The sequence below is a fragment of the Drosophila persimilis genome, unplaced genomic scaffold (genome assembly GCF_003286085.1).
Source record: "Drosophila persimilis strain 14011-0111.01,24,50 unplaced genomic scaffold, DperRS2 tig00000000-arrow-pilon, whole genome shotgun sequence".
NCBI lineage: Eukaryota > Metazoa > Arthropoda > Insecta > Diptera > Drosophilidae > Drosophila > Drosophila persimilis.
In genome coordinates, this window is record NW_020825288.1 from 3607792 (window position 1) to 3622598 (window position 14807).

Here is a 14807-nt window from a genome sequence, read left to right on the forward strand (position 1 = left end):
AGGTCTCTTCACTGCAATATCTTCCATATTTTTAATCTGTTTGAAAAAATATTTTCATATTTTTGGCATAAACAATCTAGATTTCGATGCTGATCATAAATATATATTGTTTAATGGTTTTGAGCTCACCACCGAAGGGCAATTCTACATTTATTTTACATAAATTCTGTAACTAAAAAAATAGTGCACACTTTTTAGCTGAAAAGCTGCAAAATTTTCACGATTTTCTAAAGATAACTTTCCTCTAATTGTGGCCGAAATTTACCAAAATCCTCCTCAATGGGGTTTGAGTGAAAATTCGAGCCTCATAGCAGTTCTCGTTCAATATTTACGTTGATTGACAGTTTTTGGCGATGACCTATGCAAATTGCCGCGAATTTACACTGAAAAAAGTCTAATATAAAAAAGTTCTTGGGTAAATATCGAAATTCGTTATATGGCCCTTGAACTTTGACTTGAACGAAACGTTTTTGGCCCCCCTAATCTGCATAAAAACAAGTAGGCTATTCTTTAAACGTTGCTCGGCGTGTGTGTGTCAGAATTAATTCGAAAGAGATCAAAAAAAGGAATTAGAATTTCTAATTTAGCTATGACCACACTCTCTGAGTCGCCATGGTGTCTGAGCCGGACCCGAAAACGGGTTAGAAGCCATTGCATAACCAGCCCAGCAGCCCAGCAGCACGCGTGCCAGGTTCCAAGTTCATGGCTAGGAGGACTAGCCACAGAACAGAGAATTATCGTACAAGATTGGGGGACTGGGATATTCAGAGATACAGAAGTTTCGGGGATTGGGATATTCAGAGATTAATCGTAAGGTATTAATCATGCTGCCGTAATGTGCCGCAAAAGAATATCTGGTAGATGGCAGATGGCAGATCTGCATAATTTTATTGGGGTGGAGAGAGAGAGCGCGTGGCCGGCCCGGCACAAGAGTTCGGAAATGATTTGGGTATGGGATCGGCGGGTGCTGGCGCTGTCATAAATAATGGGATACAACAGGTTTTAAGATTGTTGTTATCTAATGCGAAACCCGCCTCGAACCGGCAAAGAACAGACACAAAGCCTTGGTTTTGTTAAAGATAAAAAATCAAAGTTTTATTCAATTTTTCTTGTTTCCGAGATGACAATTCGAGAAACGATTTACGGCTGCATTTCATTAATAAAAACTCTATCACACTCGCACACTCAAAATCAAACGCAAAATCAAACTCAAACTCTGGAAAACATTAACACATACTCAGTCAGACTGTCCACAATCAGATCAGGCACACTCTTACGATCCTAGCTATTTTTTGGGTTGTAATCTTCGGCTGCTCGGCATAAACATTATACATACATCGTAGATGGTACGTTGTGCCTGCTACAGATGCGTAGATATAGAGATTAAGATACACTACAAACTAAACTAAAGCCCCGCTCTACAAAACAATAATTGCTAAACTGAAACCCAACCAAACGGGGGCTCGCGCTCATTCCACCTTCAGCGGCTTCACGCTGTTGTTGTTCAGATCGATGTATGCCTTGGCCGGCTGTACCTGGCCCTGGCTCTGGCTCTGGCTTGTGATCTGGGTCTGGGTGGGCATGCAGCCCATGCCGCCGGCGGCGCGGAGTGCGGACTGGGCCAGACTGCTGCCGGTCCGGGAGCTGCCATCGATGCCCTTGTTCTTGTTGTAGGTCTTGCGGTAGAAGTTGCCGAACAGATATAGGAAGATGACGGTGTTACCCACGAAGAAGAAGGTGAGTGTCTTGGGCATGTTGCAGCCCTTGGCGCCGACGGCCAGCATGTAGCCGAGGATCAGGACGAACTGGATCAGCTGGATGCTTGTCATGTACTTCTTCCACCAGAGGTACTTCTGGTACTGGGGTCCCATGGCCGCCACCATGTAGTAGAAGTACATCATGATGTGCACGCCCGAATTGAGGATGCCAATGATCACGCCCTGCTCGCCGGGCGCGTACTTCAGGTAGCCCCAGGAGAAGAGCACGGTGATTGTGTGGTGGTAGACATGCAGGAACGACACCTGGTTGTTCTTCTTGCGCAGCACAAAGAACGTCGTGTCCAGCAGGTCGATGATCTTCGAGAAGAAGTAGAACCAGGCTCCCGAGTACAAAGCCAGATTCTGTTCACGCGTGCGATTGATTTCGCACTTCTTCGAGAAGATGGAGGATATCACATTGCTCTCCTGGATGGACTGTAAATGAAGGAGGGAAATGAAATGATTAGAATATGTGAATATTCAATATATACATATATGTAGCTGCTCTCATTTAGTATGTCGTACGAGCACGTTTATAGGGTGCTTATGATAACTGAATAATACATCAATGGGGAGCATCAGCAGCCGCTTTATGATCTGAATAATTATGACGGGTTTTATGGACTCACCGTGCGACACATCCAAATGGAGTAGCAGACCTGGAAGGCGTTGTAGAACACCATGATACGCTTCAGATCCATGGGCTTGCGGTTCTTCATGAACTCGGGTCCGATCTTCAGAATAAACGCAAGGTAGAGTAAAACCACACCAAAGACAGGCGCCGGGGAACTCATCAGGAACCAGCTGTCCACAGTCTCATCTGCACACGAAGGTTTGGGAAGTTAGTTTGAGTATTACCGAAGAGCTTTCCCTATTAATATTTCACTCACCCACGCCCTTGGACAGGCCGGAGATGCGCTCCTCGAATATCTTCATGTAAGTAGTCATTGCGGCTGCTTGGGTTTGGTTCCGATTCGGATTCTGCAATTGGCAACTGCAGGATGGGAGGAAAGGGGAAACAGGCTTTAGAAATTTTCGCCCAAAATCGAAAATTCAGAGCTCGACGTCCGCACGCCGCGTTGCCAAAATATTGAATGAAAAGATATTCTAAAAGCCCGAGTGCTTAGAGAGGCTTGGCACGTTCGAGAGTCGCGGCTCGAGAGTCGCGGGCTATTGATTATGCTAGCGAGACGAGCGTGATCCGCATTGGAATGCCAGAAGCCAACTACGCAAACGCTTTATTAATGAAATGTAAGAGAAGACTTATTTAGTTATCCCATATGCAAAACGGGACGAGCACCGAGCCAGGCGAAACCCAAATCGAATGATGAATGACGACAGACGAATCCAGATAAAAAGCTGCAATCCGAGGCTGCCACTGTTGCACCCCAATGGCACACGAGTATGATTGCAACTTGAAAATTGCCATCTCGAAATCGATAATGGCTTGAGATTCGCATTATAGAGATGCGATGCGATGCGATGCTGGTGGCTGTTCGCTGGTTGCTGGCTGGGTATTTAAGATTCTTGGCTGACCACGACCGCAAGTCAATGGCTTCGAAACCTGAACAGAGCCAAACTCAAGGCTTCATTTGAATTTCTCGCCTTGGCACTAAAGTCGATCTAACTTTGGCATTCATCTTGTACGAGTATCTATGTGTCTGTATGCCGTATCTCTGTGTTTATATCTCCAAGATAACAACCAGCACACTCACATCGTTTATGTTCTAGGCATTTACATAGTAGCCATTGCCAAGCCAATCGAAGCCATTGCCTTCGTGTCTTCCTTTTGGGCGATTGTTGGGTATTGTTATTTAAATTGCACACGGAACATCACTATTCGATTGAATAAATGGATACGATCCACCGAAATGTATTCAATTACAAATGTCTTAAGAACTTGTTCTTATGTAACATTCGGTTTTTCGTTTTTTGTTGGTTTTATAGTTTTAGTTATAGTTTCTGTGTGTTAACCACTGACCTAGGCAACTCGAACCGGAACTTGAGGCAGAATCTTCTGGAATACTATTAGCGTGTATAATTAGCTGGTCGCCGCATATCCAGTTTGCGGCATAGGCAGGGAGATCAACTGGGTTAGGTGCTCTTTAACTTTGCTATATTTTTATATATTTTCCAGCGCACGGGTATACTTGATTTGTTTGTGTGTTTGGTTTGGTGAAAAGGAACTTTAAAATCAAGGCCTTCTTCGAGTGTGTGGTTTAACTTAATGACTGTCAAATGACTGGAGTTTTCAAATCGCAGCGTTTCTGGGCTCTAATGTCAGACAATTTTCATGGATCACATGGCGGGTAATTGAATTTGGAGAGCCTTCGCATTGAAAGTCGCCATTTGCTGCCACCTGCCACTGCCACTGCCAGTGCCACTAATTGGTTATACACGGCGTATGATTGATATTTTGCGGACTGCAACCGTGCGACTGCCAACAGCGACTGAGACTGGGGTCTCTGTCAGGGTTACAGCCCCATACCCGTGTACCCATTCCCATTCCCATTCCCATTCTGTAGCCCATTCCGAAAGCAATTCCTAGACCCATTCGTATGCAAGGCACTTGGCAGCCGTAGATTGACACTGGAGACAGGAAAAGTGAGCTCTGAGCATCATCACGACCAAAAATGTGACGCCAATCGACACGACGTCTGAGTCAGTCGTCACCCGTTCCACTGGCTGTTGACGCTGTCACCTCCGCCTGTCCTCCTGTCATGTTCTAAATTTAGGGGCACCCACACACCTCCTACCACCCCTAGTGCTAGGCTCTTCTCGGGCTTTGCTACACTTTTGTAAGCCCAAAGGCCGCCGGACCATTGCTGGTGCACGCTGGGACTCTGTTGAGAGTCTTCCGGCTGCCCCGCCTTGGCCAGTCGACACAAAAAAGCTCGACAAATAGGAACAAATAAATTAAGAAACGAACAAGGAGAAGTGGCAACAGAGGCAGCAGAGGCAGACTGCCACGCACGCATAAAATATGTGTTTTGTATGCATAATTGATTCTGGTTTTTGCAAATTTCATACCCTTTCAGAGGTGCTTGTCGAACGCCTTGTCAGCATTATCAGAACCGCGACTCCGCTGTGGATTTACCCAGCCCCCAGGTCTCGTCGCCTTCGCGTGCTGTACTCGAACATACATGTAGGTCTGCCGAACATTTTGAAATGTTTAACAATCGTTCAGCTTCAGCTTCAGATTCAGTTTCAGTTTCTGGTTCTCTTTTTTGGCCCGTCTGTGACTAATGCGAAAAGTACGAGTATCTAAACACCCAAAGGCTGTCTGGACAGTGCGGAAAAGCCCCGCAAAAGGCGTTAATTTTGTATGATTTTTCAACATGAAACAAAGAAAAAAAATAAACAACTTAATTTGCCACTAATTTCGGATCTAATGAAGGCCGATGGAGGGCATTAGCATTAGTCTTCTACTCATTGTCCAACGAAACAAACCATCTGTGATTCATTTGCTATTAATGAGCCAGTCGCCAGATTGCAGCTTTTGCATGTGTCTTTTGCATAATTGCATTTGGCAAATGCATGGCACAAAAAAAGATCTTAATATTTTGTCGTCAAGTATTTGACGAACCTCATGTATGGGGCGGATGTTTTCCTATCGTAGCACGATTTTCACACGCATTTGTGTTGTGTAAATGAAAACAATCAACCAGGCATGTGAAGTTCCCGAATACATTAGCCCTATCCCCATCCCCATCAATGGGTGTCGGCAGTGTGTTAGACAGCAGAACTCAGCGACAGCGACAGTGACGGTGACTGTAAGTTCAACCTACAGTAGAGGGTATGCCATGGGGTCGAGCAACCCTCACTGTCGCGTTCTGACTCGTTTCGTTTCGTTTCGTTTTGGGTTTCGCGAGGAGAGGGAGTGCAACAGGTTAATCATTTAACTCTGGCTGTGTCAAGTGCATATGTTTTATGGTTTCATGCTTGCTTAGCGCAGTAAATTAATTTTTTTTTTTTCTGTTTTCGCCAGCCGAGGCATTTACAGCAGAGGAGAAGGCAAGGCAGCCAAGCCAAGCCATTGCGCCGAGTCAGCCGAGCACTTGGCAACCACACATCCAAATCCACATCCAAATCCAAATCCAAATCCATAGCTAACACGGTGCCCAGCGCCAGCGCCAGAGTCAGAGTCAGAGACAGGTTCGGTTCAGAGTCAGAGACTTTTTGGGCAGACGCTCTTCTGACAATCTTTAATTACTGGGTAAATATTTGCAGCGTTAATTGGATTTTTTCTCTTTAAAGTCGGTGTGTTTTCTTTTTGTTTTTTCGTTTTTTGGGAACTGTAACGGATGGATGGAATGGACGGGAAACTTTTGCAGGGGCACAGGTACAAATCGTCATGAAATTTGTTTGCTTAACCATGATTTCATGGCTGGCGGTGTCGGGTCTTCGCAATGGAATCAAATGATGGGGTGCAGATGGAGGCCAGGCACCTGATGCAGCTGCGAATTGAATTGCAATCGATTACAAGTTCAAAACGTTTAGTTTTGGCCGCCCCAATGCTGCCAGAGTCTTGGCCTTGGCTGACTGGCAAAATTGCAGCTCCTCAAGCCAGTTTTTAGCATTTAATCTATGTGCAATGCATTGGGTTAAGGTCGACTAGAAAATCTCAGACAGACAGCAGTCCCCAGTCCCCCAGCAGCAGCACCACCACTGCCATCAGAGGAGTACATATTACTGTCCAAAGAGCAGCGAAAAAAGTTAAGTTGGTCAAGTCGATTGCAACCCACTTTTGCTTGCTGGCAATCCAGTTTCCACCGATTTGGGTTAGGGAATGTCCCGTCCCGAAAACTTGCTCTCTAATTTATGCAACACTTTCACACCACAGATGTCCCAAAAATTCAATCACTTCCGTACCTGTTCTGGCCGCTGGCTGTTCTGTGGATGGCTTCTGCTTATATTCTGCACGTACGCGTATGGAGTTCCCTCCGAGGAATCAGCTCACTCACTCACACACGCCGCACGCTGGAAGAGATTCGGACTCGACTGGGGCCAACGCCAAGAAGACACTAATATGGAGTTCTACACGCTCGGCTGTATAAATAAACAAAATGAACGAGCTTCGCGGTCTCCGGGCCCGGGCCGGCCATGTTTTTGCCTTTGACGTCGCTGCCGCTGCTGGCGTCAGCTTGAGCTGCGCAGTCGGCTATACGTACAGATATATGTATGTACATACATACATATATGTAGATATAGTATATTCTCTGTCTGTCTTTCGACCCGATGCCAATGCAAGTCGAAGCCGCGTTAATGGCCAATTTTAGTTTTCAGTTTTGTTGCTCGGTTTTTCAGATCTCCGGTGGTAAGGTCAAGTTTGAAACAATTAAAGCGAATGTGTTGGCCAAAAAGAAAGCAAAACTGTTGGCTCCGCTTTTCTGCCCCTGCTGTGGTTTATTTTGAACAAGTTTATTAACCCTATACCCAAATTGGCCAACAAAACATGCAGATGCTATCGGAAAAAAAACAGCACACCCGCCCAAAAGAGAAACCGAAAACGAAGACGAAGAGAAAAGGGGGATAGACGAATACCAAAATAAAGCAAAATAATGTTTGGCTTTAAATTAACCGCTAGACAATTGATTTATTATCGTTGTCACGTCAATACAGTCCTCACATTGGGTCTGACTCAATCGTAGGCTTATATGACACTCGCCACAGCCCCACCCCCCTTCCCTTCCCTTTCCCATTCCCACCCCCATCACCGACCTGACTGACGGCGGACACTGATTCCGTCTTTATTACGGTCTGGTCTGGTCTATTTACTTACGCAAATCCATCACTTAGCACATCGCCAGGTATTTTGGGAAGCACTTTGCCGCTCCATTGATGGGATGGGAAATTTCAACTCACTTTCCACAAATGTCGGTCAGGGGCCACGGCCACACCCACGTGCTAAGTGTCCGGACAAATGTTTGCCAAAGTCCATGCACTTTCCATCATCTGGTCGGCGACGCAGCGGAACAATCTTCCGGGTCTTTAGCATTTTCATGAAAAAATAACAAAAACACACACTGAAAATGGCAACAAAATAGCCGTTTTGCATTTTATTTTATCGCCCGTTTGTCATTCAAGCGGCGTGTATTAGCGGCGTTTCTACTTTGTGATATTGTGATGAAGACCCTGAACTTCAGCTACTCAATAATTTAATAAAATCAATTTTGTACCGCTAGCTAGAGTTTATGCTAAATCTTCGTCTGATCCTTGGCCAAGTTTCTGACAGGGCTTATCAGAACGACGTGTAGAGAGCAGAAACTCAACTGATTAATTAATTTTAATGGCCTAGTTTTTAAGGTGAACATGAAGAGTTCAAGTTTATTCTTCGACTTTCTGGGGGAAGTACACGGTGGGCAAAAGAATATGAAATCGACAGAAAAGCATCATATTTTGAATACATATTATTGGCGAGAATTTTAAATTATTCCACTAGAAAAATAAGTTATTTAAGTACCCTCACTTTGTACTGTAAGATTTATATATTTAGCCTGTTTGTTTTAATTGATGTTACTGTACATTGTAGGCAAGTAGGATAGGTAAGTTTTGTAAGCGCTAAATATAATACGTATCTCATATAACCGACACCTTGCTATCCAGCACTATCAGTGATTTCAAATTTACCGCGCATCCAAGGCGCTGCCACATTAAGAGCTGTTAAGTGCAATCATATAATTGTTTAACATTTATATCGATATATGTATGAAAAAAACCACCATCACGGAAGCTGGTTAAAATGAAATTTAGGCAAAACCTCGATTTAAATCATATATAACTGTATATTTAAACAATTTCATTAAATTAAAGATCATAGAGTACAACAACTTCCAAATCGTAGTTCCGTGCATCAATTATTCCTCTGGATTCCTAACAATTCGACTTTGGCGCGTATCTCTTCGAGTCGGTTATGCCTATCTTTGTCGCTCTTTAGCCTTGATATAGGCATCTACACGAAGAATTATTATTATTATTATTGGTATTATTTTCCGCGATTTAACTAAATTTGTTGCCGTGTTAAAATAAAAAGGGTTTCAGTGGGCTAAGTTCGATTTTTCAATGGTGTTTAGACACCCATTTTAGCTCACACACCTTGCAAATTTTTAAATTTTCATAGTATTTTCTAATATTTTCCAGTATTTTTATTGACAAAAATGTCCCAAAAGTCAGTTAAAAAGTGGATAACGGAGGTTTTTCACACTGGCGATTCCATGGGGCTTATATGAAAAAAAGACCAACAAATTTCTATAAAAATCCACTAAAATTAAAGTTAGCTAGTCCTGTAGAAAAATGATTCGTCAATTTGCGAAAAGTCTTTATTAATTTCGTCATATCTTCATATTAAATTAACCAAATAGGGTATACAAAGGCTATACACTCATCATACCAGCAACATTGCGACTGTTTTTTTTTTTGTTGAACTATTTTTCCTTGTTTTAGACAAACTTCAATAAAAGCAAGGACTAAAAACCAGTCAATCCTGAAGATAATTTATTCTTCAACGTCCTAAAATAATGTGGGCAAAGCTGAGAGATCGAAATAGCTATTAATATTCGACGGAATATCCAAATCGGAATATGTAAAATAGGACTTGTATTCGTCAGTATATTTACGGTATATTTTTCAAATGAGACGGTATATTTTGGTATATCTCTGAGGGTCGGACCGTATATTTTATCTGGTCGGACCGTATATTTTAATAAATAAAAAAAGAAAAAAAATCTGCTGCTCCTGCACCATCCAAATAAATAAAGTAAATAAATTAATTACTGGGCAAGTGCTAGCTTCGAGGGTCCTTTGGAGTTACACGCACAGCAGCGCAAGTTTCAGGAAGCGCTTAAATATGTGAGTGACGCATAAAGAGTGAAATCTTTCCACATCTTAATTGTTGTGGCCGTGCTGGCCTCAATGGTCTGGTCTGGGAAAACTGAATTGTGTGCACTGCGCAGGTGAAAAATGCATCCGAAGTGTCGTTTTTTTGCTCTCACACGTGGCCTTGTGGCCGAAGTTCTCAATGAGTGTCATGTGGCTGTTATCTATGAGTGTCCCTGGGGTCCTCGTGACATCTGTCCCATACTCCTGCCTTTGTTGGCAACGCTATGCCCCATCTTATGTAAAACTTTAATTGGCAGCTAACTCGCTAAATGATAAAAAACACAGTGCACAGACACCCGTACTTGTGCCATGCATATACGCTATACAGCCGGCTGGGATACAAAGTTCACTTGGACTTTTCTGTTGCTGGGAGCCACATGTGTATCCATATAAAATTGATATTGCCGCACTAATAAAAGCAATTCTCCTATAAAATTCCCCGAATGCCAGCTGGCCATGATTTCGAGAATGTGATATCGTAGAAATAACAATAATCGATCCTATTTCACTCGGGGAAAACTTGAGTTTCTGTTTCTAGTTTAGTTAAAACTCCTACATTTCAGCACTATTTGTGTGGGAGGCTAGAAAGAGCGTCATGGAATCTTCTTCGAATCTGCTCGAACGCAAGAAATCGGTCAGCGATTTGTCTGCCGAGGTGGAGGAGACCTCCACAGCAACCACTGGCCTGGACTCGTCTGGCCACTCGTCTGCCGGTGCGGGGACCACTGCAACCACAACAGCCACGCAACACGGAAGCGATGAGACCGAGGAAGATATTTTCGAGCAGGTACAAATGATACTTCGCAAGCGTCGCGGCTGGGGACCGGATGATTCCCTCAGCAATGATCTACATTTGCTGGAGTACGACGATGAGCTGGGCGAGGAGGACGATGCCGGATGCCCACTGCCCTCCACACCGGAGGACACACAGCTCATCGAGGCTGAGGTAAGTCAAACCGCCGTTTAAGCCCGTCCTTGTCGTTTACGCTAAACAGCTGTGCAAAAAGCATTTGCACACTCAAGTGCTGTGCAACCTTATCGCTGACCTGGCACCGCGTTGTGTTATCGCTCTGTTGTTGGTGTTCGCAGCCAGGGAGCGCAGGCCGAAGGCAGGTTACTCTAAGTGTCTGTAGTCTTTTCATTGTCGTTTTCAACGACTGCTCTTATCGTTCGAACTATTGCAGAGGCCCACAATGTGGCCATTGCCTTACTGCCGCAGGTGGCAATTGCAAAAGTTATAGAACATTCGATACACTGGAGCAGTGGAAATGCTTTACAGAACATTAAGCGCATTTTCCAATCCTGCCTTTCAGTTGAATATTGAGTATAGTTCTCTCGATACTTTCAATCAGTTCCGTTCCGGATTAGAGGTGTCGAGGGCCGGCTTAGGCCGAAAACGGTGGGAAAAATAACCAGACGACGTCAGATGTGGAGCTGATAATGGGACGTTGGGGACGGAGAGAGGCAGCATCGGGCGCGCTATCTTATCGCCAGGCGCATTTTGTTGTTTTTTTTTGTTGTCTTGTTCCGTGAACAAAAGTTTATACAAACCGTTTCAACTAAGTATGCGACAGTCAGATTCTTCAAAGTATAAACGCTCGTTGTGCCGCACACTTAGTTTTAGTTTTTGAAACGAATCGCTGTTTGCCGCTCAAAATGCCAGACAAGCAGCAGTCCCAGCCGGAGGTTGTCTTGACTGTGATCGACCCGGATCTGGAGCCGCAGAGCGATGTTCCGATCGAGGACTCCCCGAAGAAGAATCAGAACGAGGATGCAATTGAGTGTCAAGCGATCGATAAAGACGTCAGTCCCATTTGCTTTTAGTTTAAACGTTTTGAATGTAGTCTAAGCTTTTGATATTCATATTCGGTTCGATGCATGTGTAATTCCCGCATCATTTCCTTCCCTTAGATGACGGAAGTACTGAAGGCTGGGGTGCTGTCCGACGAAATCGATTTGGGTGCATTGGCCCACAATGCCGCGGAGCAGGCTGAGGAGTTTGTACGCAAGGTAAGTACTTTTGGATAATTGATGAACTATGGCTCAAGCGGAACACCCCTTTTCATTTGATATTCCGTAACTTTGTTGCACTTTATTTTCCCTTGAATAAATATAAAAACTACTTTTAATTTGTTTTTAATTTGTGTTGAAACTATGCCCCGTTAGCCACTGACTGAGGCCCTTAACCCAAACCCAACCCCAAACCCAAACTCCAAGCCACCCCTGCCCTATTAGTCAAGTTCACTAACCGTTTATATTTAACTTTCCCTGACGCATGTAGGTGTGGGAGGCCAGCTGGAAGGTGTGCCACTACAAAAACCTACCAAAATGGCTGCAGGATAACGATTTTCTACACCGCGGACATCGCCCACCGTTGCCCTCGTTCCGCGCTTGCTTCAAATCGATTTTCCGCATTCACACGGAGACGGGAAACATTTGGACCCATTTGCTGGGCTTCATTGCGTTCCTTGGCGTCGCTGTGTACTTCATTACGCGTCCATCGGTGGAAATTCAGACACAGGAGAAGATCGTTTTTGGCGCCTTCTTTATTGGGGCAATTGTTTGCTTAGGATTCTCATTTACTTTCCACACACTGAGCTGTCACTCTGTAGAGATGGGAAGACTGTTTTCAAAGTAAGTCCACCATATCATGGGAAGTGTATTGTGTTCTAATTCTTTCGTTTACCCACAGACTGGACTACTGTGGAATTGCGCTGCTAATTATGGGATCTTTTGTGCCTTGGCTGTACTACGGTTTCTACTGTCATTACCAGCCAAAGGTGATCTATCTGTCAGTGGTCTGTGTCCTGGGCGTGCTCTCCATCATTGTCTCGCTGTGGGATAAGTTCTCGGAGCCAGCACTTCGTCCATTGCGCGCTGGCGTTTTCATGAGCTTTGGACTGTCCGGCGTCATTCCAGCCATTCACTACAGCATCATGGAAGGATGGTTCAGTCAGATGAGTCGTGCCAGTCTGGGATGGCTAATCCTCATGGGTAAGTTTCATAATCAGAGGATATTTTGAAGATGTAATCGAATTTTGTTTCACTCTATTAGGCCTACTCTACATCATCGGTGCCTTGCTGTATGCCCTACGTGTGCCCGAGCGTTGGTTCCCTGGAAAGTTCGACATTTGGGTAGGGTTTCGGTTATCTCTTGAGATAAGGAAAATGACTCACTCAACGATCAATTTTATTTTGCAGGGACAATCGCACCAGATATTCCACATCCTTGTGATTGCTGCGGCCTTTGTGCACTATCATGGCATCTCCGAGATGGCCATGTACCGTGTCATGTATAGCGAGTGCACCGTGCCGATTGAGCCTATTACCTTCTAGAAGCTGAATGTGGATACTGAGGATACAATCATACAATCATAAATACATAGAATCCCACACATACGAGTATATTCACATACACAATACTGCGATCTAGCGCAATTTTACAATGCAACCGTTTTTAGCGTTTGGTGAGCATCTGTACCTTGTTATACGAATAGATGAAAACCGATCCATATTCCAGGCATAATTTACGCGCATTTATCATCCAATTCAAAATCGTTCATTATACAAAAGGGAAATCTAGCAAAACGTTAATTATCGAATGAAATTTGCAGTAGAGTAATTAATATATGTACAACTATTTATAAAATTCCAATTTCGTTTACTTAATATTATCTTTAGTTGATGAAAGGGATTGCTTGCAAAGGGACGAAATGCCAGGGTCATTCATGGCCAGGTGGGGATTGTGGAGCCTTCGCTCAGGCTTACGGTTACTCTCTCTATACTGTAGAACCATTCGAAAAGGCAAGCAATTTCCTCTTTTAAGTTATAGAATTAGATGAATTAGAATCATTAGGATTACATGGAATAGTGAACACAGATCTAAAACGTTATACGAGGTCTAAATTTACGTTAAATTCTAAATCCAATCACACACATACTCGTACTAGGGCTTGTTTTCACAGCAGCTACCATCACATACATATATTACAATATGCATGGCCGATCTATTACCAACACGCGGCGAAGTGCAAACAATAAATAAAGAGAAGACTTCTGATTTGTATTTGTATTGAAAACTGATTTCAAAGAGCGTAATTCCCTCGGCTTATATCAGATATTCTCAGCCAAGGAGCATTTCATAATCATACATTTTCATCATTAAAGATATATATCTGCAAAATCTTGCTAATATTTATGTACATATGTACATATGTAAGTATGTTCGATTTGGCAACGGTTGCCATCACCCTAATGCCTTCGCATAAATATCGTCATAGAGAATTAGAAATACGCGCCGGGGTTATTAGTTTAGTTCAGACTGGCGGCGCGAATTTGGCTGGCGAGGGCAAAGCATTTGTTGCTGATGACTGGGCGAATGCTAGAGTTGACTTTGACCCCCTTGATGGAGTGAGCAGCCCCGCAAGTCGTGGTCTAGTCTTGAGTCTGCCTGCCTCCCACCTCTGCCTTGTGTTCTACTCGTAGGTACATATATGTGTGCTAGTTTCTATTTTCGAGTCTGTAGATCATTAAATCTCTTCAGGTTTTGCACAAATAATCGAACAAAACACTTGAGAGCACCGCGCACGTGTCTTTTAAGTAAATGCGATTGTAGGCTTTACGCAAATTCAAGTTCAACGGTAACAAAAATAGTACCAGAATCAAATATGGCAAAAATCTGTTCCGATGGAAGCCCCGAACAGAAGAGAAATATTTTAAATATGCCTCAAGCAGGCGCATAAAGGCTTCGCTAAGTCAATCAAGCAGGGTTCAAATCGCAACTTATTAACAAATGAAAACCTTTAGTCCACAAATTGTTTCAAAATGTCTCCCCTTAAACCGTAAAAAATGATTCAATAGCCGATGCGTTTTATGTTTAACGCAGTCTTTTTGTGGTCGAATGCACATAAAACACCCTAAATAGGGTTTAATTACCCGTTCTGAATAAATGCAAATCGATTGCCTATAAATCGTGGCCAGATGAGGAAATATGCCCATGCCTCAGTTTGTGTTTCAGCTCTGTTTTACAGGTGACAACGAACTGGTTTGTGCCGAAACTTCGCCTCAGTCCAATACGGTTGGTGGGTGATTTTTATAACCCTAAAACTATTGTACCGTCTGCTGGGCTTTCACTTTCAGTTGCACGATACACTTGTACTCTTACGACTATCC

General features: G+C 43.7%; 2 protein-coding genes across 5 annotated transcripts; one reads left to right on the plus strand and one right to left on the minus strand.

The window, feature by feature from the left end:
* Window positions 1-1064: 1064 nt before the first annotated feature.
* LOC6594869 (elongation of very long chain fatty acids protein 7) lies at window positions 1065-6762 on the minus strand. 2 transcript variants are annotated; one of them, XM_002020072.2, is made up of 4 exons: window positions 6630-6762; window positions 2648-2751; window positions 2387-2577; window positions 1065-2192 (listed from the first exon to the last, which is right to left on the minus strand). In XM_002020072.2, exons 2-4 carry the CDS (start codon window positions 2703-2705, stop codon window positions 1470-1472), a joined length of 972 nt encoding a protein of 323 aa, XP_002020108.1. In that variant the 5' UTR covers window positions 2706-2751; window positions 6630-6762; the 3' UTR covers window positions 1065-1469. The 2 variants fall into 2 exon arrangements, with proteins under 2 accessions (XP_002020108.1, XP_026851033.1); XM_026995232.1 differs by lacking the exon at window positions 6630-6762 and adding an exon at window positions 3739-3833.
* Window positions 6763-9521: 2759 nt separating this feature from the next.
* On the plus strand, window positions 9522-13701 carry LOC6594867 (adiponectin receptor protein). Of its 3 annotated transcripts, XR_003409080.1 has the most exons (8): window positions 9522-9605; window positions 10199-10581; window positions 11547-11645; window positions 11917-12269; window positions 12328-12629; window positions 12691-12770; window positions 12837-13102; window positions 13156-13701. XR_003409080.1 is itself a non-coding variant. In XM_026991817.1 (7 exons), the coding sequence occupies exons 2-7, from the start codon at window positions 10231-10233 to the stop codon at window positions 12969-12971; spliced, it is 1320 nt and encodes a 439-aa protein (XP_026847618.1). In that variant the 5' UTR covers window positions 9522-9605; window positions 10199-10230; the 3' UTR covers window positions 12972-13701. The 3 variants fall into 3 exon arrangements, 2 of the variants coding, with proteins under 2 accessions (XP_026847618.1, XP_002020106.1); XM_026991817.1 differs by having other exon boundaries at window positions 12837-13701; XM_002020070.2 differs by lacking the exons at window positions 9522-9605; window positions 10199-10581 and adding an exon at window positions 11277-11438 and having other exon boundaries at window positions 12837-13701.
* Window positions 13702-14807: the final 1106 nt, after the last annotated feature.

Bases quoted from the DNA above. Each gene is read 5' to 3' on its own strand.
- LOC6594869 (XM_002020072.2), bottom strand. From the start codon at position 2,705: ATGACTACTTACATGAAGATATTCGAGGAGCGCATCTCCGGCCTGTCC. The intron at 2,578-2,647 runs GTGAGTGAAATA...CTTCGTGTGCAG, and splicing joins CGGCCTGTCCAAGGGCGTGG to ATGAGACTGTGGACAGCTGG. The intron at 2,193-2,386 runs GTGAGTCCATAA...CTTCATTTACAG, and splicing joins CCATTTGGATGTGTCGCACG to TCCATCCAGGAGAGCAATGT.
- LOC6594867 (XM_026991817.1), top strand. From the start codon at position 10,231: ATGGAATCTTCTTCGAATCTGCTCGAACGCAAGAAATCGGTCAGCGAT. The intron at 10,582-11,546 runs GTAAGTCAAACC...TCCTTCCCTTAG, and splicing joins CACAGCTCATCGAGGCTGAG to ATGACGGAAGTACTGAAGGC. The intron at 11,646-11,916 runs GTAAGTACTTTT...TGACGCATGTAG, and splicing joins CTGAGGAGTTTGTACGCAAG to GTGTGGGAGGCCAGCTGGAA.